We start from the raw sequence: 26,825 nt of genomic DNA on the forward strand, positions 1-26,825 counted from the left end.
GCTTCTGGCATTCATAACACATACAAGTCGTTTTGAGCATTTTTTTTGTTACTCAGTTCACGACGTTAGCAAAGCTTGGGAAAACTTTTTGAACTAGCTCTTCAACAACATGTGACATGTGATTTTTTGTTCTGCAAAGATCAAGCACAATAAACTGATATTTTGTGCACAGAGAAGAATACTCGCAAGGAGAATTGTGCAGATGCTAATACTGACCTTACCGTGTGATAAACAGCCAAACAGAGATCCTCCCATCACTCACTAGGCCACACCCCTCAAGCCACAAGTCAACACACATACTATTGTGTGAGACTTTCATCAAATCACACTTTATGAACCAGGCATAAAACTAGTATAACATCAACCAAACATTATTTGTAGGTCACGTTAAAATACCCACACAAAAATAACACTAACTTAATATTCAAATCTTCTAACCTGTAAAAGGAAATCGGTAAAGCAGATAACAATGCTAATGACTGCTCTTTTTTTCAACATGCAATATAGATATTTTTTGACCTGCATGATGGTGCAAGCTTAGAAGATGCTGCCCCCCCCCCCCCCCCCCTCCTCACCGTCCTCCCCTGTTGTTGTGCTTTGCTGTGTTGTGCCTTCTAAGCTCCTTTGACACTGCAGCAGGCTTTAGCCTCCCCGTTACTGTGTGCGCCTCCTTGCAGATTTACAAACCTTTTAATCTGCGCAGAGATGCACACTGTGACTTGTTGACGGGAGATTAGCACCAATACCGCAAAAAATAAAAACACACTAGGAAAAAAAATATATATAAACCTGCACTGATTCAAATCACAGGATTTATGATTGTAGGAACCAGATGACTTCTTATAATGATGGCGGCTAATTAGCCCAGAAGGCGGTAGGTCTAATTGGAGTCAAATTGAATCAAAGCTGCATGTATAGACCAGCGTGCTGATAATTGGCACATTGTCAATGAGGACGGCGACGTGGCACCCAGCCAAAATGGAGGGATGCAGAAGTCGCGCGTGTGCACGACTCAACTGGTTTTGTGCAGCCAAAGGATTGCACATGCGAATGTATGATATCACTGCTTGCATTTAAAAAAAAATAATCTTTATGACATTTAAAAACAATTTGCATAATAATTTGGAATGTGGTGTAAAACAAGGAAGGTACAGGGAATCATAAAAACAAGAGTTCCCATAGATAGGATATAGCAGAACCTGAACTAGTCTGTTCTAGGAAGTTAACTGCTCTCCAGTCAACCATCATTTTCTATTTTCTTCTTCGTTGTGGTGCATCCTGGGCTAGTCAACAGCCAACATACAAAGATTTGCACCCGGGACGGGCAACTTACGTGTGGCCCTTGATAAATTAAAAAAAAAAAAAAAAAAAAAAAAAAAAAAAGTTTTGTATTTTTTTTTTTTCTTTCAAACAACCCTCCCCTCCAAAAAAAATAAAATAAAAAAATAAAATAAATAAAAATATATTGACCACACTCCGAGTAGTCCTTTGATTAAAAATAATAATAATAATAATTAGTGAAATATTTTTTTTTCTTTCCAATGACCTTCCCCTCCCCCCCAAAAAAACTAATATAACTAAATCACTGATTTACATCCAATATGTGTTTTTCATGAAAACAAGCAAGTGGGGTTCGAGGATAATTCCGTGAAAAAAAAAACATCAGGAAAAAAAATGTTTAGATTTAAAAAATCTACAAATACACACATTCTCAAGTGCCAAACTGCTATTATGCATCAACTGTAATGTTAGTTGTAATATCACCATTCGCCAATAGATGGCAGACATGACTTAGTTGCGCTTACACTATACTGCCATATATGACAATGTGAGTAGGCCTAATATATTTTTTTGAAATGATATGCAAGACAAATATACTACCTATTAGGGGTGTTAAAAAAAAATCGATTCGGCGATATATCACGATACTACATCGCGCGATTCTCGAATCGATTCAATAATCGGCAAAATAGATATTTTTTTTTTTTTTATTTTTTTTATTTTTTTTTAGGATTCACACCTTCAGCATGGAAGAATGTTATATGAACGGAACATTAAGCCTTAATATTTTATTTCAATGCTGTTCAAACATGAAACAAATTACAACCTCTATAAGACTGAAATTTCAGATAAATAAATAACACATTTTCATATAAATCTTACACTCGACAAGCTTACTGATGAGTATTTTCTAAATTTGAATGAAAAAAAATCGCAGCAATCGACTTATAAATTCGTATCGGGATTAATCGGTATCGAATCGAATCGTGACCTGTGAATCGTGATACGAATCGAATCGTCGGGTACTAGTCAATTCACACCCCTGCTACCTATTAAAATTCAGTGACTGCATTTTTGTGAAAAAAAAAAAAAAAGAATTCTTGCATTTAATTTTGGTTTATTGTTCAGCAGGATTGTGCTGTCTTTGAATGGTCTTTTGTTGATTTTGCAAGAGAGTCCTTTCAGAACTTTAAAATTTCTAGTTTTGAATTAACTTAGCATGAGCGTTGGAATGTGTTAGAGGAATCTGGAGTATAGCAGGAGAAATATAAACCCAATTGGCCTATATTGTTAGGCCTGAAAAGACACGTGCAACACAGCATCTCTATAAAGACAGGATGGGGAGGCGGGGCATAAATCTATTTATACAATGCAACGTCCTCTATAGTGTATGTGTTGTGTAGGAGGGGGGTTATATTCAGGACCGTGGACAGTTACCTCCCAGCCTGCGTCGGTTTGTCGGATCAGCTGACCGCGCGCGAGCACCGCCCCCCCTTACCACCCGCCCCTCCCCTCTTCTTCCTGGTGAACATCATCAATACAGCCACACTGATGCAACACATGCACATTTGCTGACTTTTCGCTCTTCTGGGTGACAACATAGGGGAGAGACCTTCTGTTTGTTTTGCTTTTTTTTTTTTTTTTGGTCCCTTTTTTTTTTCTTGTCAAACAAGGCAAGTGCGTCTGATTTTTTATTTTATTTTTTTTGGGGGGGGGAGAAGGATACGGAAACAGAACTACGAAATGTTGCTGGAACACCCGGGCTCAAGTTGTCAGAATAACGCAAATTTCTCCCGCTATAGCGCAGGCCAAGGTAAGATTAATATTATTATTATTATTATTATTAATATTAATATCATTATTAAATATTATTAATTATTATTATATGTGTTTTTCGTCAGCTTACGCTTTTGATTTTTCATCTTGTGATGAGAGAATTGATGACAGCTGCTTCTAAGAGTGTGCAGTCAAATAATTAAGCAATATTATATTTCATCTCCATCGCCGTTTGTCTGTTAGCAACGAACTTTTCGCTCAAAACTACTCCGCAGATTTCCACGACTCTTTTGAAAAGTGTAAGAGGAGAGCTGAAACAAAAATGGCTTCTTTTCAATCGAGATACGGTTTTGTTCGTCATATGTATTTCCGTTAATATCTGAAATGAATATTGCTCGAATATTAATGATACACAGGAGGTGTTCAACTCCACATCATGTTGGGCCTTTATTGACATTTGCAAGACTCAAGACACAAACTTCGTTTTGGATGTGTTCGGGTACATAGGCTGCACATGCGCACTTTGTCACTTTTGCGTTGCATGCGTGCGGGAGACGTTATGAATGCGTAATGAGGCCCCATTGTTGCACAAATGGCCCGAACAGATGTTGTGCGCGTTCTGTCATTTCACACCGCCGCCGCCGCCATGTTGTCCTCACGATAACGGATATGGTGCATGCGTGGACAACCCCCCCCCCCCCCCCCCCCCACGCACAAAACTGCACAGTAAAAAAACAAAAAAACAAAAAGAAAGAGACGAAAAAGGTGCTCTGCTCACCTAGGGGACACAAAAGGAGACTACAACAGGTGTCACCTTCCCACTGCCGTGCACGACAGGTGGGACACCCGAAGGGGTCGAAAGGGACACGAATTGGAAAAATTGCGCACAACACTCACGAAACAACGAATTTTACAGACGAAATTAGTAAGTTAAAAATCAGTAAAACACACAGGAACAAGTTGAGTATCATTCAACATTAATGCATAAAAGATTACTTCGAGTCGGTATAGGCCTACATGAACACATTCGCTTTTTTTTTTTTTTTTTTTTTTTTTTTTTTTTTTTTTTTTTAATAAATACAACCCTTGAAAAGCCCCCTCCGTAAAAAAAAATGCTATTAAGTTCAAACTAGTGAAAGATACAGATCCAGAGAGAAAAAAAAAAAAGAGGCCTACAACAATTTCACACATTCCAAAAATTAATAAAACAACACACGATAGAAATGATGAGTTCTGCATACACATTTAAACACAAATATATTAATACTATGACAATATTTAAAAAAAAATGGTTTACTCTTCACATAAACCATTAATAAATGTTTGCACGCTTGCAAGGGGAAAATTGAGTAGACTTATCCTTATTAGGCCTAAATGGAAAAAATAGCATGTTTCAAGTTCAACTAAATATTTGAATACATATTCATAAAATGGGATGTTTTGAGCACAAAAATATTAATACAGTAAGATAACGCATGCACAAAACCGATAATAAAATAATAAAATTCGTCAATAATATAGAAATATTTCGCTTGATATATATTGTCCTTATAAATCATACAACCACTGATATTTTGTGGATTATATATTAGTCACACGCTCATGAAGTCTGATATATACAGAGAAATATTTCTAAGTACCATTCATTTTATTTCTTTTCACGTTTCTTTTGTATTTAAAAAAAAATCAACGTCAATATTCACAATGGCAGAAAACGTTTCCTTATTGTCAATATTTCATATTGTCACATTGAGGGCAAACAACTATTCACCATCAAGATCAATTTACATTTTATAAAGGGTCCATATTAAATTAACGAAATTGTTGTTATATTAGCATTTAAGGTTTACATTTTCAGATTTTTTTTATATAGTTCGTCGGTGGGTTTATTTTTATTTTTTGCCCCGCAGGTTGCGAAACAATAAAATGAACAATCCACAAGCAATTAAAAAAAAAAAAAAATGTCCAAAGCTGCAAAAGAAACATATTTGTCCCCCTTCACATATACACACACTTGCTGAAATGTGGACAAATGGCGCAATTGATTTTCGATTCTTAAGCGTGCTTGCACTCGGCCTGATTTCCCCAGACGCCATTTTGTGCCAAAGATCAGCGTCAATAAAATTCATTGGGGTGCTGGCCCGATCAACTTTGCTATTGAACAGCACGCATCGGCCCTAAATAAACACCACAAAACCGATGGCAAATCTCATAACTCCAGTGTATTAAAACGACGTCAGATTTATTTATTTAGGTTGACCGAAAAACATTTTTGCAACATTTTCGACACAATTGCTTTATATGGCTTTGATGCTTCCTGTTTGCAGGAACGAAATATTGCCTGCTCATTATCGCATATTAATCTTATTAATATACATTATCTAATACAAATTACAATGAAAGTCCTTATATCGTTTAATTTTCAAGCAAGCTTTTTTTATTTAGCATAAATAAAAAATAAAAAAATAAAGTCATGTCAAAAGCAGGTATTTAGAAAAAAAAATGAACTCATTAATTCATGCACTTTACATATTTGTTATAACGGGTAGAAACTACCAAAATCTAAGGTACACATAGAACTATATAATAATTTATTTGCAGTTGTAAATGTACTGGTATGATAAGAACTCATCCTGAAACATCATAGTGCAGATAGGCTACCACAATTAGCCTATATTATATTATTATTATTATTATTATTATTATGATTATTATTATTTTAAAAAGTCAAAAGTAAAGCAAATATTAACAGTTCTCACTTTTCAGCGTGCCTGTGCGCAAAAGTAGAGATGATAATATGGATGTTTTGTTTTTAAACAGCGAAGAACCAAAAAAAAAAAAAAAAAAAGCGAATATTAAAAGTGAAAAACGAAACGAAAAATGTTGACGTTCCGATATTTGTTAATCAAATAGGTGCAAAGTCCCCAAACTCGGCTGCACGTCGACAAAATTGTTCGTTGTAGGTAATGTTAGCACATGCAACGTGATTATAACTTAAATGTAAAAAGCTGTAGCCTACTTTAATATGTTTAAAATTATTTCCACATTGGGCTTCTTAACTGTTACTTCTTCATACCTCTACTATTAACCTTTCTTCTGAATTATTTTTCTGCGTTTTAATTCACACGGTTAGGTGTCAATTTTATTTTTTGGTATAGGCAAAAAAAAAAAAAAGATTTATACGCATCGTTTACTTATCGATTTAAATTGTATATAGCCACAAAACCACATACGTTTACATAAAGAAAAAAAAATCCTTTATTTTGCTATTTTTTAGTTACGTTCTCCAACTTGGTCCACAGCGAATTCTTTGAAAGAGTCGAGTAGTGCCTCTTTTGTTGTTTTAATATTCAAAGTGGAGCTCCAAAAAGCGAGCAAATGACTTGTTGGGAGGTCCGATTGCTTGAATGGCTGAAAGAGCACCTGTCTGATGACGTCACCCGCATGCGCTCTCAGACTACACATAAAGGCTTCATGCATGTTGCATGGCCTCCAGCACCATCCACAATGGCCATAATCAGATTCATTGCAGCGTTTGTGTTAATAAATAATAAGCTGGTTTGCACGAAGTGACCTTTCTGCTCTCTGCAATTACTCACATATTAACACTTTCAGGCTAATTAAATGGCAACTAGTGGATTTGTTATGTTTATAAGGGGTAAAAACATCTCTTGAACTTTAAAGTAGTGTGTGCTTTTTAATTTGTCAGCCGAATGTGCACTGAGCGCAATTTTCATAATATTATACACAGTTCCATTCATGTATGATCATTTATATATATATATATATATATATATATATATATATATATATATATATATTTATTTATTTAATTATTATTATTTCATGTAATATACTATTCTGTAGCCAGACCCATTCAGGTCACTTTACCGATACATTTAACTAACGAGTTCTATACAATTTAAGCACATTTTGTATATGTACAATGACTTTTGTGGTGTCACATATTTGTCATACATTTCATTTCTAAGAAAAAGACACTATAAATGAACCTTGATTAATTATAAATACATAGTATTTGATATTTCATTTCTAATCCTTTGTCAATCCCAATTAATCATTTGATAAGATGACAATGGTTGTGAAGCTAATTATATTTATTAAAAAAATCCTATTTATTTTTTTATATATATTTTTTGCACTGTGGTGGACTGCACTCCATTTTTACTGTACACATTATAATGACAATAAAGATATTAATAGTCACGGTAAAATATGTTCACATCATTGTCATATAGCCACTCACAACATGCGCAAAAAAAATAAATAAATAAAATGCCAGTAGTAATGGCTGTTTTTTTTTAAAGATATAAATATATAAATAAAATAAATAAATAAATAAATAATTTCCCCTAAAATATAGGCCAACTTGAAAAATAAATATTCAAAAATTATTTAAATTATTATAATTAATTAAAGAAATTATTTGAATTTACAAAATATATGTAACTCCATCATACGAAATAGTGAAAATAGTTGTGAGACCTGAGTGCGACTGACTTGTATTTGTTCTCCTCTTCTCCCCTGGCTAGACATCCCGGTGTGCGCGGGCTGCAACCAGCACATCGTGGACCGCTTCATCCTCAAAGTGCTGGAGCGCCACTGGCACAGCAAGTGCCTCAAATGTGCCGACTGCCACACTCAGCTGGCCGACAAGTGCTTCAGCCGGGGGGACAGCGTCTACTGCAAGGATGACTTCTTCAAGTGAGCAAACGCACACCCGCGCATCTGGCAATTTGGTGGCCAAAAAGTAGACTTGATTTTAGACCAGCTAAAAGGAGGTCTAAGTTGTGGCGCGGGTGGTGTTAACACGGTTTTTGTGGGGTTGATCAAGACGCAGGATCTGATGTCATCGCATGGTGGTGGTCTAAAGTGTTGCTGATGAGCTGATCATTTGAATTAGCTGTGTTGGAGGAGGGAGACATAAAACGCATTGAGAGCCAGAGTTGCCCATCCCTGATTCTGTAAGATTTTGGACTAAAAGTATCACACTATAATTGGCAGAAAGCTGAATTTCTTGTTGGGCTGGTTTTGGTTAAAAATAAATGATGGAAAATAATCACTTTAAAATTTCATAACCATGGCCGTCATGGCAATTTAATAGGCTGGAGAACAAAAAACATCACATTGTTGTTGGCACAAAGTTGAACTTTTTGATGGGTTCAACAATGGGAGTAAATATTCTAATTGTAATCACTTTGAAATTACAGGAAAGCAAAACGGCATGACCACGACTGTGACGAGAATTTAGTAGGATTTTGTATGAAAGTAAAAATTAACTATTTGGTTGATCATATTCTTAAATTGACTGGATTATATTTTATATATTTAGTGCAATACAACAGTTATATTGTGTATAGAAAATTGGCTAAAAATTTTGTTATTGAGAGAATTTGGTAATAGTTTGTAAGTTTTAAAAGATATCAGTGCTTTTTTTTTTTTTTTGGCTGTTGCCAGGTTACGTCCTTTCGAGTGAAAGAACTACAAATCAACCATCTTTCTTCCGTATGATTATATTGTTGTATGAAATTAACAATGGAAAAAAAAGGACAATTTTGCTATAATTTTAGTTTAATTAATTTGGTGAATAATTCAGATAGTTATCTTTTTTAAATGTTTTTTTTTTTTTTTTTTTTTTTACATTTTTTTAATTTTAGTTTATTTAATTGTTAACTATAATAACTTTGGATGAGACTGAATGTTAAAGATTAAGTCTGCTGTAATGATAATAGTATGATTTTGTACAAAAAGATTTTTCAAAACAATTTTCTTGGGTTGTGCTGTAAAAATACCTGCTTGCCAGTTATAATTTGGTAAGAAATTGAGTCAAGAAATATGACATATTTTCATTTTTTAGTAATTTAGTGCAATCTTGATTATTTCGCAGCACATTGTCAACTTTCTTGGTTTGATCTTGAATGGCTGTTTTTTTTGCATCATAAGTTATATAATCTTACACAAGATAGTGAGTGCAAGGCAGACTTGTTTTGCTATTAAACCGTTTGATGAAGTGAATATGCCATAACCTGCTTATGTGGGTGGGCAATCTCCGACTCATGGACCAAATAGTGCCTGTTTCTAAAAACAAATGAGACTTTAACTGCTCATAATGTATCATTTTTGATACAGTTGTAACGTGTCATACTGGCTCCGATTTAGTTGCAGCTTATTGTTGTAGTTTTAATATTGTGTCTACAAGACGTGAACTGACGATCCACCTTTTCCACACCTGTGTCCCTCCCGAAAAGGAGATTTGGCACCAAATGCGCGGCGTGTCAGCAGGGCATCCCGCCCACGCAGGTGGTGAGGCGAGCCCAGGACTTCGTTTACCACCTGCACTGCTTCGCCTGCATCGTGTGCAAGCGGCAGCTGGCCACGGGCGACGAGTATTACCTGATGGAGGACAGCCGGCTGGTGTGCAAGGCTGACTACGAGACCGCCAAACAGAGAGGTGTGTGCGTGTCGTGGTGTTTACTACTCTTTTTAATACAATTAAGCGCCACGATGCACTCAGCTGTAAGAGGCCCAAAAGACCCACATTAATTTGTGGCGCACTAAATTTCAAATCCCTTTTTTATCTCCCCATCTGTTTGTTTGAATATACACCCAAGTGCTCAACTCAACTTTTCGCCCCCAAAAACACACACGTTTATTTTACTAATGTAAGGGTGCAATTACTTAGAGGAAGGAGGGGTTGGCCATTTGGAGGATGTTTTGCCAACAGATGTGATGCAATTAATAAGGTGCCAGGTTTTACTTAATGATCATTCTGGGGTCATTTTAGCTGTTAAACTCATCTTAGCATCATAGTTTGGGCCAACTTGTTTTTGTATCACTTAAATCTAATTGGTTGCATTTGTAGGAGCACCATAGTTGGGGTATAATAACTTACAGCCAGGGTGATACCCTCAAAGTTGTTATGTTCTGAGGTTGGATCCCAGAACGCAGACACAAATAAGAGTTTTAACTTTATTCGCATAACATCAAGAGGCGTAGAACAAACTTGACTAGACGAGAAACAACAAGAATGTATCAAGAATCACGAGACGCTAAGCTAACTTGGGCCATGGAGTTGCACAGAGGAACAGAGTTAATAATCTGACAAAAACACACTTTTCAGACAGGCTTATATAGACAGTGAATCGATCAGTAACAGGACTGACATCTTACGTCTTACCAGTTGAAATTAGATGCCGGTTACATCAGTTCAAAACAGACACTTGACCTCACGGTCATGACCCAAACATAACCCTTGCTTGACCCGAGTCATGACAGTAAACATAACCCTTGCATGACCCTAGTCATGACTGTAAACATAACCCTTGCATGACTCCAGTCATGACAGTAAACATAACCCTTGCATGACCCTATTCATGACAGTAAGCGTAACCCTTGCATGACCCTAGTCATGACAGTGAGCATAACCCTTGCATGACCCTAGTCATGACGGTAAGCATAACCCCTGCATGACCCTAGTCACGACAGTAAACATAACCCTTGCATGACCCTAGTCATGACAGTAAACATAACCCTAACATAACCCTGTCATGCTCTTGCATGACCCAAACATAATACTGGCATGACCCAGTCATGACAAAAGGTACAGATGAACCCCCAGCGTGGAACATAATTCGATCCATGATGAAGGTTGACTTCTAAGGTGTTCTACTTATAAAACAGAGAATAATTTGCGAAGTTTCAAGTTTCAAATTTTAACACAACTTAACAGAAGTTTGCCAAATAAATGTTTAAATGCCAGTAAAATAACTCACCCTTTGAAAACGTCTCATGTAACAGAGGGAACAGGAAGCAGTTGTTATTGTCGTTTCAATCATTTCCATGCTAGCCTCGAGCTAGCTATGCTTTTTGGCGTTTTGAGGTGCGCTAACATTGCCTGTGGGGTGACAATCATTTACGATTTAATTAATTACAGAAATAGGATAGTGTTAGCGGTTAGGTTATGGATTGAGAATGTGATAGGGTTAAGCTTAGGAGTTGGGTTGGAATTTGAGGGTCTTTAACATGCCCTTTCCATTGTCAGAAAATCCCCTGTTTGATGCCCTTTGTCACTATTGTCCTCTTCCTGCATTGACTCACATTGTCTGTATCCTACTCTGCCCTTCAGAAGCCGACTCGACCGCAAAAAGGCCCCGAACGACCATCACGGCCAAGCAGCTGGAGACCCTGAAGAACGCCTACAATAATTCTCCCAAGCCGGCCCGCCACGTCCGCGAGCAGCTCTCCTCCGAGACGGGCCTGGACATGCGGGTCGTGCAGGTAAGGTTTATTATGATCCATTAGGAAGCCGATCCATTAGTGGCCCGAGTTCATTACGGTGGTACAATGGGCGACCGAGCTGGCACCGCAGCAATCCCTACACCCGAACGGCAGGGTGAATTTACGGCAAGATGGAGCAAAATGAAGTCCACATCAAAGTCAGAGTGGCTTAAGTGCGAGCTCGTTAACAATGGCGAGAGCCGGCCCCGCTCTCGTGTTGTCGCCCGGCCGAGGAGCCCCCACGCCGGCGGCCGTATATATTGTTTTATTTGCAAGGACAAACGTGGGGGACGGAAGCCACTAAAATGCTCCTCATTATTCCGTGAAAGGAAAGGAGTCGAGGAAGGTTCACGCGGGGCGGAATCTCATTAAGGCACATGTAAAAACACAAAAAGGGGTTTTACGTGTGCGTGGGAGATTAAATGGCTAAGAAATAGAGATATTTTACCCTCGTTTTTGACTCTTAGAAGCACTTCCAATTTATATTGCAATGAGCCTTTTTGCTTGTGTCATGAAAACAGCAGCAATAGTAACAGCAGGAGCAGAAACAAGAGGGATAAGTAGTAAGAGTCCTTAAAAATTATGCCATGTAAGAGAGGTTTATTTTGACATTTTCAATCTTTAAGTGAAACATGAACTCATTTGCTCCCAAAAACATATAAACACGTTCTATTTTAAATACTGCCATGGTCCCAAAAACGTATGTTTTTTTTTGTGTTTTTGTTTTTTTAACTTAAGACTTTGATGCATCATCTGACCTGAAGAAGTCACTTAAAGCAACTGTAGTTATTACAAAAACGGCCAGCAAGTGGCAGCAGAGTATAAGAGATCAACCAGGGCCATGTTGCAACAAGCTCTTTTCCCCAGTGTTTTCAAAAGGTTTGTGAAAAATGATGAAACTTAGCTATATTCTAATACTAACTGCTGCAAAACGGAAACAGATACAAATGTACTTGTACCCTGATGAAAGAAGAGACTAATATTTCTTTTGGTAGGTTCCATGTTTTTATAGCAATAGAACACAATATACTGTGGGCCTAATCAGTCAAAATTCAGTAAAACTGGGGAGTGAATGGGGTTGCTTCAGTCTAAATGGCTGGGAGTGAATGAATTAAAAAAAAAAAACAGGAACAGGGGAATATGGAGTTTTTAGCGATTGGACTTTAGTTTGCAGTTGGAGTAACATATCATAGGACCTCTAAACCTTTTAACAGAGGCATCAAAGCGTGTTTCCATTTGTGTAATGTTTCAGGAATGACAAATGTAAGAACAGGAACTGGACCATTTTACATTAAGAGAATATTGGTCTGCAGTTATACTAGGACATAGCAGGACCTCAAAAATTGTGGATGTTAGAATGTGCAGACTTTGCAGTCAGATTACCAGGACACTCCTTAAAAATTATGTCACAAAGGCAATAGAAGAAGTATCTAACTTTACGCCACAATTGTAAAACTTCATGGGACATCTAAATTGCAACACCCGCACTCGTTCCAAAAATTACATCCATTAATCTTTCAATTCGATTAGCACAATTCTGAAGTCCCTAGACTCCAGCCTTCCAATGTGGGGTTTGCATGCTCTCCTCATGCTTGTGTAGGTTTTCTTCAGGTATTCAGTCTTCTTCCACATTCCAAAAACATGTATGTTAGATTTATTGAAGACTTTAGATTGACTTTGGGAACCAAGAACTCTCCTGAAAGCAAAGCCATCCCATTAACACATTCACTGCCATGGACGGCTTTAGACGTCAAAGATTCTTTTTTTTTTTTCTGGACTGGCAGTGAATGATTTAAACAAAGGCTGACATCTTTCAGAGGTGCTCCCGAAGATTAGACCATGTCCATGCATCCCGTGAAATGAAACGTGACTGCCATGTTTATCCTCTACAGGTTTGGTTTCAGAACCGACGGGCCAAAGAAAAGAGGCTAAAAAAGGACGCCGGGCGCCAGAGGTGGGGGCAGTACTTCCGGAACATGAAGAGGTCACGTGGAAGCTCCAAGTCAGACAAAGACAGCATCCAGGAGGAGGGCATGGACAGCGACGCCGAGGTGTCCTTTACAGGTACGACTCATATGCTCAGGTAAACTCCAGGGAAGATGGTGCAAGAACTAAACTTCATCTGTCTTTTTGGCACTTGAAACAGATGAACCTCCCATGTCTGAGCTCGGCCACAGCAACGGCATCTACGGCAGCAACTCCCCAGCCATGGGGGCCCGCCAAGGGGGTAACAACCACGCCTCGTTCCCATTGGAGCACGCCGCCTTGCCCTCGCAAGACCAATTCCACGATATGCGCTCCAACAGCCCCTACGGCCTACCACAGTCGCCGGGATCTCACCCGGCGCTACCTCGGCACCAGCCGCTCATCACCAGCCTGGTCTACCCTGAATCGGGCCTGTCCATCATGAACCAAAGTGGGGGGATAAACCCCGCTGTGAGGGTTTCCAACGGCCCAAGCTCGGACCTCTCCACCGGCAGCAGCGGCGGATACCCGGACTTCCCCGCAAGTCCCGCCTCCTGGTTGGACGAAGTGGACCACGGACAGTTCTGATTGCTTGATTATAAGAAACTGGACTCATTGTTATGATTTAGTCTTGTTTGTTGTCTTCTGTTTGGACTAAATAAGACGATGATTGTATGGTAGACTGGTGGAAACTTGGAAATCACCAGTATGCCATCATTAGTTGCGTTCGGATGGAGGAGAAACGCCTTCATAAAAAGCACTTGGCCTAATAATGTATGTAGTGTTCATGTTGAGGTGTTGACATCTTAGGGACAATTTGAAGACTGAGATTGCATCCCTCAACTCCTCCTACTGCTCTTTTTTATTTTTTATTTTTTTGTCGTCTATGCGTAAAGTGTGTTCAGGTGCACAAGTCTTTAAATGTCTGGTTGTTGCCAAATGTCAATATATATATAAATATACATATATACATAATGGTTTATCATTGTGGAGATTTTATTTTTATACGACCATAAAAGGAACATCCAGTGAGGGAGGACTTTGTACATTCTTCAACCATATGGCTAGACATCGTCGTAACGACGGTTCCTCGGAGTCCAGTTACATCTATGCATTTGTGTGTCTTGTTCTTCTCGGAAAAAAAAAACAAAAAAAAAAGCCAAGAGGTGCTTGCTGTAGCAACCAGGGGCTGTGATGTATATGTTTGTTTATGTGGAAAAAAAAAAGTTTTACATCTAATTTATTCCTTTATGGTGATGACCACGTTGATTATGATGATGATAATAAATGAATAAATTTGTCACTTTGTCCGTCTTTGGTTGATTAATACCCATAACCCGAGGTACATTGGATTTTTGGTTGCTTTTCTGTGCAGAACACAGGGCAGTGATTTATTAATGTGTAGTTATATAGCACGTACTGTATATCGCTGACGTCGCAACATGTGCCAACTTTATTATTGGAATCGGATTGTTTTGCTAAGGTTTGTACGAAGTAGGAATCGCAGTTTCAACAACAACAAATTCGGCCCTGTAAAATAATTGCGGCCAATTAATATTTATCATATATTACAATTAAAATTATCGGGAGGGGGAGGGGGTGGCGATACCGGCATGAAAATGGGCCGGCCATTTGGGGAATTCCTGTCATGTCTAGTTTGCCCCAGCGAGAACCATCAGTGCTATGTCACAATATTTATTGTGATTGAAGGTAACTTTTTATTGAAATATGAATCAGAAATATTTCATTGGTGTTTCTTCTCAGCTAAGTAGTTGATAAAAACAACACAAACTACTGCAATTAGACAGATTTAGTATCAGAATTTTCCTCGCAGTCAGTACTTCATGCCAGATAGATATAAAACATAACTCATTCAGTGCCATTGACGGCTATACACGTCAAAGATCAATTTTTACTGGGCTGGCAGTGAATGAGTTCATTGGACCATCTATGCTCGATTTGAAAACTATATCCAAGCATCTTTCCATTTCCTCATTCTTGGCAAATTCCACTTTTTTCTCGTAAAACTCTTGATGATGTAATCCTGCTAGTATCTTTTTTTACTCATATATTAACAATTTCATGCATGATCAGGTCACAACAATATGATATATTTTGAAGTTGATATTATTTTCCCCCTCCCTTACATTGTGCTAATGTGCAAAAATCTCTTTCTGGTTTGAGATGAACTCTGCCAAACGAGCTTCAATTTTCCCAACTGAGTACCAGCCTAACAATCGGCACTGCATCGAGTGCCTTCAAGGGGGAAACGTGACGCAGAGAGCGAGCCCACTCGTCAATTGGGAGATTACTCGGACTTGTTTGCGCTCAACTGCCCTTATGGGAAAGGAATCTGCAATCCATTAGCCTGGGAGGGATCAGATACCCCCTGTGAATTCCTCCCATTTGTTTAGGCATTCAAAGTCAGGTTCAATTAAGTGGATTAAAACAGAAAGGTGTGTCATGTGTGTGCGTGCGTATGCGGGTACTGTGCGTGCATGTGAGGCTATATGCTGCTCACATACGGCCTTGACGCACCCTCACATATGGTGATGGTACAAACCATATTAGGATGCGTGTGTGTTTTTTTTTTTTTTTTTAATATATGCTATGTGTTGCAGTTGCCCCTCGTTACAATAAATAATTAGTGGAGCGTTTCCACAGCAACCTGACCTGTTTAATTGATAATGAGCCCTTCGAAATATGGAGATCAGATAACCTCCTCAACAGTCAGTTGCCAAGCTTTTACATGTTGTTGAACCGTGCTACATTATTAGGGGTGATATCATACGTTACTGCAGTCATTAAGTTACTCTATTTTATGGGATGTTTATTTACTTAACCCTATGGGCTCTATGCTGGTCATTTGTGTCCAGCTCCACCCCCCACCCCCACCGCAACATCCCCTTTTGTATATATTTTTTTAAAAACATGTTATTGTTTTGTTTTGTTTTTTGTTATTACCAACTACTAGTGTTGTTCCGATATTGATACTGGTATCGGCAGAGGTGCCGATACTGCATAAAACCAGTGGTATCGGTATCGGTGACTACTCACAAGTAACATGCCGATACCATTAATTCCAATGCTAATATAGGATTTTGGATGCAGCATCTTGTGTCTTGCTGGTGTACGACATTCGCTGGTATGTGACATGTTCACTGCATGCCGATCTAAGATATCCTATTGGCCCTTGAATGCTCTGAACCAATGGCAGGACAGCTTTTTCATGTTGAGGAAAAAAAAAACTTAAGTATCGGTATGGTATCGGTATCGGCCGATACTGCAAAGCTGGGTATCGGTATCGGTATGGTATCGGTATCGGCCGATACTGCAAAGCTGGGTATCGGTATCGGGGGCCAAAAAACGGTATCAGAACAACACTAGTTACAGTATTTTAATTTACAAAGTGAAAATTATTTTTAAAATGGCCCTGAACAAGCTGGAATAGTAGCAAAATCAAGTGTTTGTTTTATCTCGTCAACATTTTTCCCTTAATGGTTTTGCTAACATTTAGCATTCAGACAAAAAAATTGTGCCAATTTGAAATGACGACGCCATCGTTCTGTGAAATGCAGGAATAAACGAGTTCTGGGTGGCCAGCTGCTGTTCCTCAGCCGCTAACTGCCGTCTGCTTCCCCTCTCAGGTTGCCGAGAAAGAGAAAAGGTAGGACAGGCAGGATATTGGTTCAAATCTCCGGCGGAGCAGCAGGTTAACATTGTTATGGCTGAATCGGTGGGTTCGAAAACTGACCCCGAACAAGTTTGGGAACGACAATCGTCAAAAAGTCATGTTTGACTCATTCAAGAGTCTGACTTGTCACAGAATCATCAAAATAAGAATTTTGTCCACTACAATATCGTTCTGTAATCCAGTTGTACAAACGTTCACCTGTTTTTTTGTTTTTTTTTCCCCACCAACACCTTTGACGTCTCAGCAGGTGTGAGATTTTGGTGGCCAAGAGCTGAACCCTCGCTCAGATAACGGGGATTATCCCAATCCACTCTTCCAGATTGAGCCGCAAATCCCAACACTTTTCCCCCCCAAGTAAAGAATTAGATGAAGTCGGGTCTTCAATTTGCCAGATGACTTGCGACACAATGGCAGGAAGTCGCAACAGGTGTTGCGCAGGCACATTTACAACTTGTGGGAAGTTTAGAAAGGAAGAAAATGCGAGAAAAGGTCAAAGTATTATTATGAAGGTTGAAATGGGAGCATAGTTCCTCAGTATTAACAGAGTCAGACACATTTAATTCATACTTAAATTAATTGACAAGCTAAATCCAAGTTACCCCAAATTATATATTTTTAAATAAATTGTGTCTTTTATTGGAGACATGGCACTTTTACAATACTGACAAGTTTGTCCAAATGTATGTAAAATTACAACAACAACAAAAGTCCACATACAATTACTTTTCGCATAAAATTTTGACTGTAATATTGTAATATGGTTCTCATTTGTTTTCTCATAAAATAATGTTGATTCCATGCAATTATATTTTCTCATACCTTCACTTTTTTGTAAAATGAATACTTTTCTATACCTATAAACTTATACAAGCTTAAAAAGAAAAAAAATTCATTTTTTTCTTTTTTTTTTCTCTTTTTTTTCTTCTTTGAAAAAAAAGGAAAAAAAGAAAAGGAAAAAAAGGGGGAAAAAGAGAAAAAAAATAGAATTTTTTTTTTCTTGTCATACTAATTTCTCATAAAATTATCTTTGTCTTTTCTTATGTCTGACTTCATTCTCATGACAAACAAAGGTTGATCTCATGATGGAAATTGGATGAAATTATTTACAACTTTAAGTATCAAATTGCCATTTGGGTCTTAAAATTACACCTTAATTTTTGTAATATTGCTACTTTTCTTTTGTAGGTTTTTTTGTACAGTAAATTTGTGTTTTGTCTTTTTTTTCCCTCTTTCTTGGAAAATTTGTAACTTTTTTTTCCTCATAATCTTTTCACGTTTATCTTTTGTTTGGCTTGTCTGAGACTTGTTTTGATTTTAATTTTCCATTTTACTCTTTTAAATGATAAGCCTGTTTCTTATATTTAATATTTCTAGATTTTAGGTGTCACGGTGTGTTAGTGGTTAGCTCGCCTGCAGTGGACAGGTTCTGTGTTCAAATCTCGTTCAAAATTAGGACAAACACTTTTGAAAAATGGATAGATCCATTTTTTTACATTTTATTTCATTTAAATTTTTTTTTTGCTCTTTAAATCAAAGCCTGAACTTAACTAAATTTCATTTCTTGATTTTGCGATTTTTTTTGTTTGTTTTTAAGTGAATTTTTCGTTACAAAGCGTATTGTGTGATAGATCTATTTTTTATTTTTATTTTTTACCATATCGTAGTATGACATATTATTGATATTTTGCGCATACTTGTGATATAATTAAGAATGATGTGACTATAAATGGAATGATTATGAAGCATAACTTCATTTTCTCCTGGTGACCAAGCTTCTTTATATGAGGCTGCAGTTAAGCATTTAACAACCTATAATGGTGCTTTCTGTGAAGGACTCTAAGCTCGTTGCCTCTCTCTCTCTCTCTCTCTGCCTCTCTCACAGACGCACACGTGTACACGCACACCACACACACCATAGCCAAGGCCCCACGACCCGTGTCAGATGGTGGCGAGTAAATCAGTTGTGACAATAACACCTCCCTCGGGTCCCACACATCACAGCTACAATTCAGACCTAATGGAGCAGTGGATGGAGGGGATGCGCGCGCATGGATGTGTGCGCGCGCGCGTTAAATTCCGCGTTCCATTTTGGATTGTGAGCTCTGATCAATATGCAGTTAGTAAAGTCATTATTATAATTTAAACTGTGCGTAGAAGAACACCGTCTTCCCGAGAAACATTTGTGTGATGTTGGGCTATGAGACCAAGTGACGTCCTGACAACAGGAGGATTGTGATGGCTAAAACAGAACATATGAGTCAGCCTGGTTTGTTCTATACATGACCAGTCGGAACCGCAACTGTCAGCATTGTGTTCAGACTCATTTTCGCATATTAAACTGCCTTTGAGAAGAAGTCAAACGGCTTTTGCCCAGCCTACTTGCTTAGCAGCTAGCTGCCCTCCACTAGCTAGCTAGCTAACTTTTTAGCTAACAGTTTTTTTTGTTTTTTTTATCCATAAATAGCGATTGAACATGAATTCAGATGCAGGACTGTTACGGACAAATCGAGACTGTTTCAGTCAATCCGGAACGTCTGGTCACCAACAGTTGTGATAGCAACATAAACGGACTCCCAATTTCCAATTTCAGGAAGATGAGTCAAATCTGCCGCCACGCCACAAACAACTTCAAAATAAAAATGTACCAAGGCACTGACTGATGTCTGTGTATTATTGTATTTGGGAAGATTTTATTTGGAAGTTGGCATTCTGACCATGTTGGTGGCGTGTTGCCGTCATGTATAGCATTGCTACGGCTAGCTTGACTAGCTAGCTGTCTTCCTGACCATGCACTATAAACTGATGGGTACCTGAGGCATTTAAAAAAAAAATCCTTGAGGATTTTTTGTAAATAAAGTTACAAGTTTGGAGGGTATTATTTCAAAAAGAGTTATCAACAAGTCTTTTGTAAAACAAGCTTGTATACCACAAGGACTTGTGCTACATGGGACGGCGAAAATTTGGCGGATTTGCGAAGAAGTAGAAACGAGTTTCAGCATCCAACAACACTGGACAACGTGGCTTCAGTTTATTGTTTATGCCCGAGATTAATGCGGGCGCCATTCACGCAGTCCAACTAATCAACGCGGTCATTAGCGCGCGTTGTCACTGACAACCTTAATCAAATCCATCATGGCTCCCGCTAGGCTTCGCCATTACACCTCCGTCCGCATAATTATCTCTTCATTCCGCCCCCGAGACGGGAATGCAATATGCGGTAATGTGTCGGCGGAGCCTGATTGAAATGCATTCTGGGACATTCATATTAGAAACAGATCAGCCATGTATCACTCGCATCCTGCTCGCGAGGCGACGCGTTCGTAGATGTGAAGTCATTTTTTATGCAACACTCACGGCACTTCATATGCAAGTCGCAAGCGTGTTAATGTGTGAGCTACATACTAATTTGCAACTACTTTATGATAAATGTGAGGTTTTATTTTTTGTCAAAGGTGCCAAATTTTGACATTCTTACAAAAGTACTCATAAAAAAAAAAATTAAAAAAAACTTATTAACTTAATGCGCTGCATTACGAGGTTTTTCAACCAAAATAAATTTTGTCTCATTATTATAGACAAGATTATATTACATTTTTTTTCTTACTAATTTGTTTTTCTTAATGGATTTTCTTACAAATTCATGCTTATAAAACATACAAACTTTTTTTTTTAAATGTAAATGTATGACTTTTTTTTACTGAATTCATGTAAATTACAGCTGTTCTTTTTTAAATGGCAAAATTACTTTTCTGCCTTGATATTATGTCATACATACAAATTCTAAGCTTTCACAAAATTTTACTTTATTTATGTAAAATAACATTTTCGTCTTAAGACTTTCTTCTTACAAAATTATTACTTTCGTTTTCCTTTAATTACAAAATATTTTTTTTACTTCATGTTTATAAAACCATAAATTTTCTGCCGCATTACCTTTTTTTTTTTTTTTTTTTTACTATATTTTTACAAAATGATGATTTTGTCCATTCTTTTAAAACATAATTTTATTCAAGTAAAATGATCAATGTATCTATTTTTTTCTATATTCAACCAAAAAGTATACTGTACTTTAGAATTGATGCCTTATAAAATAAAAATATCTTAAATTGTCACTTTTTTTCTCATAACATGAAGACATTATAAAAAATTATTGCAATACTATGATGTTGTTCTCATAAAATTATAACTTTTTTTCTTGTCATATTACCATGTCTGGTAACTACTACGACAAAAATGTTATTTCCTTAATATCATTTCATTTTTCTAGGCAAAGCAAGGCAGTGTCATATTTAGGCTGTCATTTAATTTTATTTTATTTTTTTGTGGTATTTCAGCTCAACTACGACAAAAGTACCTGTGAGTACCCATATGCGAGATCATGAACAAACGGGGATTGTTATGTTTTGTCACTCTGCATCCTCATCAATTTATTTATTTTTTGACAATTAGGCCTGACAAAATTTCTTTCTCCCATTTGATGTAGTTATTCATTAGTGAAGTCAGTAGACGACGACCAACACTACTTTGACAATGGTGACTATTAATTTCAGTGATCTATTGATTCTCTAACTTTATGTTACCTTGACATTAGAATTTTGCAACTACATAAAAAAAATACGATTTCAATGCTCATGATGAAAATTTAAAAAATACCAAATGGCTCATTTCAGGGCTAGCTTTTGATGAATGGCCACAACAAATAATTAGTGAATCAGATTTCAATTAATCCTCTGCAAATAAATTAGTAGTTTTAATGGGTAATAAATCTTGCCTCCACCGTTCCGCACTCTCGGAATGTTTTAACTCTGCGTCCTTGTTAGTGTTGTCAGGATTCATAATGGTACACGCGCTGAAACTCACGGCGCGATAATCACCCGTTTTCTCATTAGGGCTCTCGGACATGCACAGGGCCAACTCGGGGAGGGTGGGCCTGTGGCATCTATGAGGTGTTAACTACTCCCCACGGGAGGCTGTCTGGCTCTTGGCTCACCCCCGCCCACGGGGAGCGACACTCAGCAGAGCACTCAGACTCACAGATGGTTGCAACACAAGCAGCCGGCCCGGGCCTGTCGTGCTTTTCAATTACCAGCGCGAGCCAGAGGGAAGGTCATCGCTCAGCTGTCAGCGGGATGGATGGCGGACGCCGAATTCCTGCATGCACACAACCAATGCTGGAGGAACCCCAGCAATCGGGCTCCAGCGCAAAGCGCCTTGAAACGACAATCCGGACGGGAACTTGTTAGTTTTGTTCTGGCTTCAGGAGGCCATCTTTCACTTTGAGGGTAATTTTTACCGTTCGCTTTTAGAGGCTGTTTACGTAACAAACCAAAAGCGAGGGATGAACAATTCATCGAATTAAAATTGACATTGCAATGTATAGCAGACATCACATTAACTCATTCAGCCATTTTTACTTGAAGCAACCCCCTTCGCTCCCGGCTGTTTTACTGGATTTTGACTGATATTGCAAGGCCCACAGAATATTGCGTTCTATTGTTTAAAAACACGGAACCTACCAAAAGAAAGATTAGAGTCTCTTCTTTCATCAGGAAAAAAATGAATATTTCTATCTGTTTCTGTTTTGTAGAAATTAGCATTAGAATATAGTTAAGTTTCATCATTATTCACAAATGTATTTTAAACTGGGGAAATCAGCTTCTTTTAACACCGTCCTGGTTGATCTCTTATACTCTACTGCCACCTGCTGGCCGCTTTTGTAATAACTACCATTGCTTCAATAGTTCTCTGCAATAGAGAGGCTGCATCAAAGCCTTCTGTATGCACTAGCATAAGAAAAAAAAAAAAAAAGTCTTTGGGACACTTAAAACATTTCAAATAGACGTTTTTGGGAGCAAATTACCGTATTTCCACGACTATAAGGCGCAGCTAAAAGCCTTCAATTTTTTCAAAAACTGACTATGCGCCTTATAATCCAGTGCGCCTTATATATGGATCAATATTGAGCCGCAACAGGTCTCGCTGTCAAGACGCTATCGGTGACACGCATGCGCAGAAGATCCCGCCATCTTGGATCGCTAGCTAATACCAATACTTTACCTCAGAGAAAATAATAAAACAGCTGTTTATTCATTTGGGGAGTGAATGGAGTTGTACGAAAGCGGGTTTGTAATCTATGAATAAAGTTTGACTGACCTATCTGACTGTTTTGTTGACATTCCCTTTAGCGCAGCACCATCTAATGGATGCATAACGTAACCCCAGCCTCTACTGTAGCGCCTTGTATATGGAAAAAGTTTTAAAATATGTCATTCATTGAAGGTGCGCCTTATAATGCACCTTGAGCCTTATAGTGCGGAAAATACAGTAGTTCAATTTTCAAATCGCGAAGGCGGTATGGTTGGTCCGTACACTTTATTTATTTATTTTATAACTGCGCATTTTATGTATTTATATAGTGCATATAGCATAGGACATTGTGACAAGCTCTAAGTTGACCACGTTCCCCAGCGTTGCTATTTGTCTCTCGCCTCGACAAGTAGAAGCAATCCAGCCTCAACCTGGAGAGCAATCCCCAACATCGCAGCCCTCCCTTACAAGGTCAGTACCATCAGTCGCCAAGGCACAATCCCCTTTGGAATATTTGTTCCAGCCTCTCTTTCTCGCCCCTCTACCCACAGATTGTGGTTTTCTTTCCCTATTTTTTGTCATAATTCATGTCAAAGCATCTCTGGAGAGATGAGTGAGGGTGGTGTGTGTGTGTGTGGTTCGTTTGGAAGGGGTGGGGGGCTACAAGGGGCGGCGAGGGCACACACTTAATCCCTGGGTCAAGATGTATTTATTGAAGATTAATAACCCGAGCAGCAATCTCATCATGCTCTCGATGATTTTATAATTTGGTTTCTGGGGAGAGGAGGGGATGGTGGGGTTGGAGGGCAGCTTCAGGGACAAAAGACACAAGGCAGAACTATTGTTTAGAGTAGAGTCATGTCAAGTGAGCTTACACACAGGCAGCAGCATGTCCCTGTGGAATTCTTTTTTGTTGTTTTTTGTTTTGAAAAAAAAAATAAAAAAATCTATTTTGAACACATTTTAAGCTTGCTATGAGTTGTTTTTCAACATCACAGATTTTCTATTTCCGTTCAGGATTCTGGGAATACTTTACATTACAGCTTTTAGGCTTAAAAATAAAATGGACATAAAACTTGCATGAACATGGTGTCAGCAAATCTTTAGAAATAAAATAAGGCCCGAATTATCTTTAATTAGAAATAATACCATCACTGCTCTATGTGGTCTGTTTGTGTTTTCATTTGGGATGTTCGATACCACTTTTTCAGAAAAACATACCGGTACGAGCACTCAACTTTGGAGTAGTCATTGATACTGATACAAAGTACCAAAGTGTGCATATATATATATATATATATATATATATATATATATATATATATATATATATACACACACATATATACACATATATATACATACACATATATATATATATATACATACATATATATATATATATATACATACTTACATACATACATACACACACAAATACATATATATATATTAGGAGTGTCACACGATTAACCTTTTTAATCGTAATTAATAGCATAACTTCAATAGTCAACTCACGATTAATTGCAAATTTTATATCTGCCCTAAATGTACAATAAAACGTTCTTGTTCTCAGTTTTCATACTCTCATTCACATAAAAGTGTGTGTGTGTGTGGGGGGGGGATACGGCTGCATATTTTAGTCATTGATGCAGTAATTTCATAATAATTCATAAAATTCAGTAAAAACGAGTTTGATATTGATTTGCGTTGTTTTTTTCTGCCACTAGATGGCATAATTGCATTCGTAAGACACTGGTAACAGCTTAGTGCATTTTTCTTTTCATATTAAGAGCTATCCAATCTTTAACATGAAGTAACTTGTGAAAATCTGCAATCTTTAAAATTGTAAAATACAACATGACCCCAATCTTCACAAATATATGCATTATTATAACATTTATTACTGCTAAATTTTGACGTGGACGTGTCTCTTGCGTTGCGACTGGAATTCCCCCAGTGCAGGGGCGGTCATTAATCGTGCGTTAAAAAAATGAGTGGCGTTAAAGGAACTTATTTTAAATTAACTCGAAATTAATGCACTGATTTTGACACCCCTAATATACATATATGTTTGCAAAATATGTGGAGAATCAAGGCAATTTAGTGAAATGACTTGTTTGCATTCTTCGAGAGCTATTTTTTGAAAAAGCCTCCTTCCTTTGTAACATTGGATCTCAACCCACACGGCAAAGGTATGTGATTTATGCGATCCAAATCAATATCAATGCACACATACATCAGTATAATTTCAATTATTCCTACTGCATTTCACAATATTGCATATGTAAAGTGGCAGCATCCATCTCATTCGTTTAATGGATGTGTTTGACGCTTGGACCACAACAAACGGTGAGACGCACTTTTTGGCGGCCGAGGGAAAAAAAAAAAAAAAAGACGACAAAAGATGAATTTGCTCAAAGTGTGCGGGTTCAAAGTTCAAGGTGCAGTCTGCCAACCAAATGTGTTTATGTCCCTAATAAGAATGAGTGGATTGAATAGATTGTTTGTCCCCGACCTTGGCGATCAGGTGAACCCGGCGCCACTATATCACGGGCGAGGGGACGGGAGGACGCCGTCCGCGCCGCTGTCGACGGCTGCCACCGGAGGACCTAAGATGGAGGATGGGGGCGCAGCAGAAGTGATGGGAGGTGAAGGGGCAGAGGCGGCGTGCACACTTTGCATCTTGTTTGGAATGAGGAGCAGTATTGGAGGGCGACTGAAGGACGTATGCAAACGAAGCACGGTGCCAGGACGCATATTTTTGCATGTGTGCATTAGTAGTGTATGCGTGTGTCTTCACATACTTAAAATCAGCATCGCGTTTGCGCAAATAGTGGCCGGAGTTGTTTATTCACTCAACTGAAGGGGAAAGTGTCTTTTAGAGCAGAGATCTTGATTTGGACAAAAGCTTGATTGGAATTATACTTAAAAATGTCGCCATATATTATAAATCATGTCAGGGGCATTTGTGCATTGCTGCACTTTTTTTTTTTTTTGGCCTGACGCGTATTGTCATTACAAAGGCAGAAAAGAAAATATTCAAAAAGTATAGACTATAAAATATCCAAAACAAGAAATCCCCAAAATTACCATAAAATGTCAACAAAATTACCAACAATGTCAGAAAATTGATAGCCAAAAAAGGCAGAAAAAATAGGAATAATAGATAAATAAATAAATAAATAAATAAATATAATGTCCAAAAAGGGAGAAGAAAAGCTGAAAATTACCATATGGCCATAAAATTGCCAAAAATGTCAGAAATTTGACAGAATGGCAGAAAAGTGTATGAAAAGGTACAACAGAATTACAAAAAAGTAGAAGTATATTAATTGTATGCAGCATATTTCTGTGTTCTGGTGCAGCTCCATTGGGCCCTAGCTGGTTATGCTGGACAGTTATGGATGTGTGAAAGTCACCAATCGGTCAATTTCTATAACGTTGAGCCTCCATTGATGAGATGTATCCATTCTGTGAGTTTACATTGCACTCGCATTGGCAGTAAACCGGTTTCCTATTGTATTTTTATCCTCATTTTTAGGAAGTGGCCTGATTCCAATTGGAAAATATTTGATTCCATGTGTTTTTTGTTGTTGTTGTCATTCAAACATTGTGACACTTGAGCGTGAAAGACTCCAAACAGTTGGCCATCAAACAGCCATATCACAAGCTCTTGTCTAATATTTAACAAAGTGCTCCCCTCTTGACTCCATCGCTTCTT

At 37.9% G+C, this 26,825-nt stretch overlaps 1 protein-coding gene across 1 annotated transcript; it reads left to right on the top strand.

Annotated features, from left to right (window-relative positions):
* The first annotated feature begins 2,828 nt into the window (after positions 1 to 2,828).
* Positions 2,829 to 14,185, top strand: lhx3 (LIM homeobox 3). The gene is made up of 6 exons (XM_077497976.1): positions 2,829 to 3,094; positions 7,611 to 7,782; positions 9,327 to 9,529; positions 11,204 to 11,355; positions 13,248 to 13,419; positions 13,502 to 14,185. The coding sequence occupies exons 1-6, from the start codon at positions 3,025 to 3,027 to the stop codon at positions 13,906 to 13,908; spliced, it is 1,176 nt and encodes a 391-aa protein (XP_077354102.1). The 5' UTR covers positions 2,829 to 3,024; the 3' UTR covers positions 13,909 to 14,185.
* The last annotated feature ends 12,640 nt before the right edge of the window (positions 14,186 to 26,825 follow it).

This window comes from Festucalex cinctus, chromosome 15 (genome assembly GCF_051991245.1).
Source record: "Festucalex cinctus isolate MCC-2025b chromosome 15, RoL_Fcin_1.0, whole genome shotgun sequence".
In the NCBI taxonomy this organism is placed as follows: domain Eukaryota; kingdom Metazoa; phylum Chordata; class Actinopteri; order Syngnathiformes; family Syngnathidae; genus Festucalex; species Festucalex cinctus.

Bases quoted from the DNA above. Each gene is read 5' to 3' on its own strand.
- lhx3 (XM_077497976.1), top strand. From the start codon at position 3,025: ATGTTGCTGGAACACCCGGGCTCAAGTTGTCAGAATAACGCAAATTTC. The intron at 3,095-7,610 runs GTAAGATTAATA...TCCCCTGGCTAG, and splicing joins CCGCTATAGCGCAGGCCAAG to ACATCCCGGTGTGCGCGGGC. The intron at 9,530-11,203 runs GTGTGTGCGTGT...TCTGCCCTTCAG, and splicing joins CGAGACCGCCAAACAGAGAG to AAGCCGACTCGACCGCAAAA.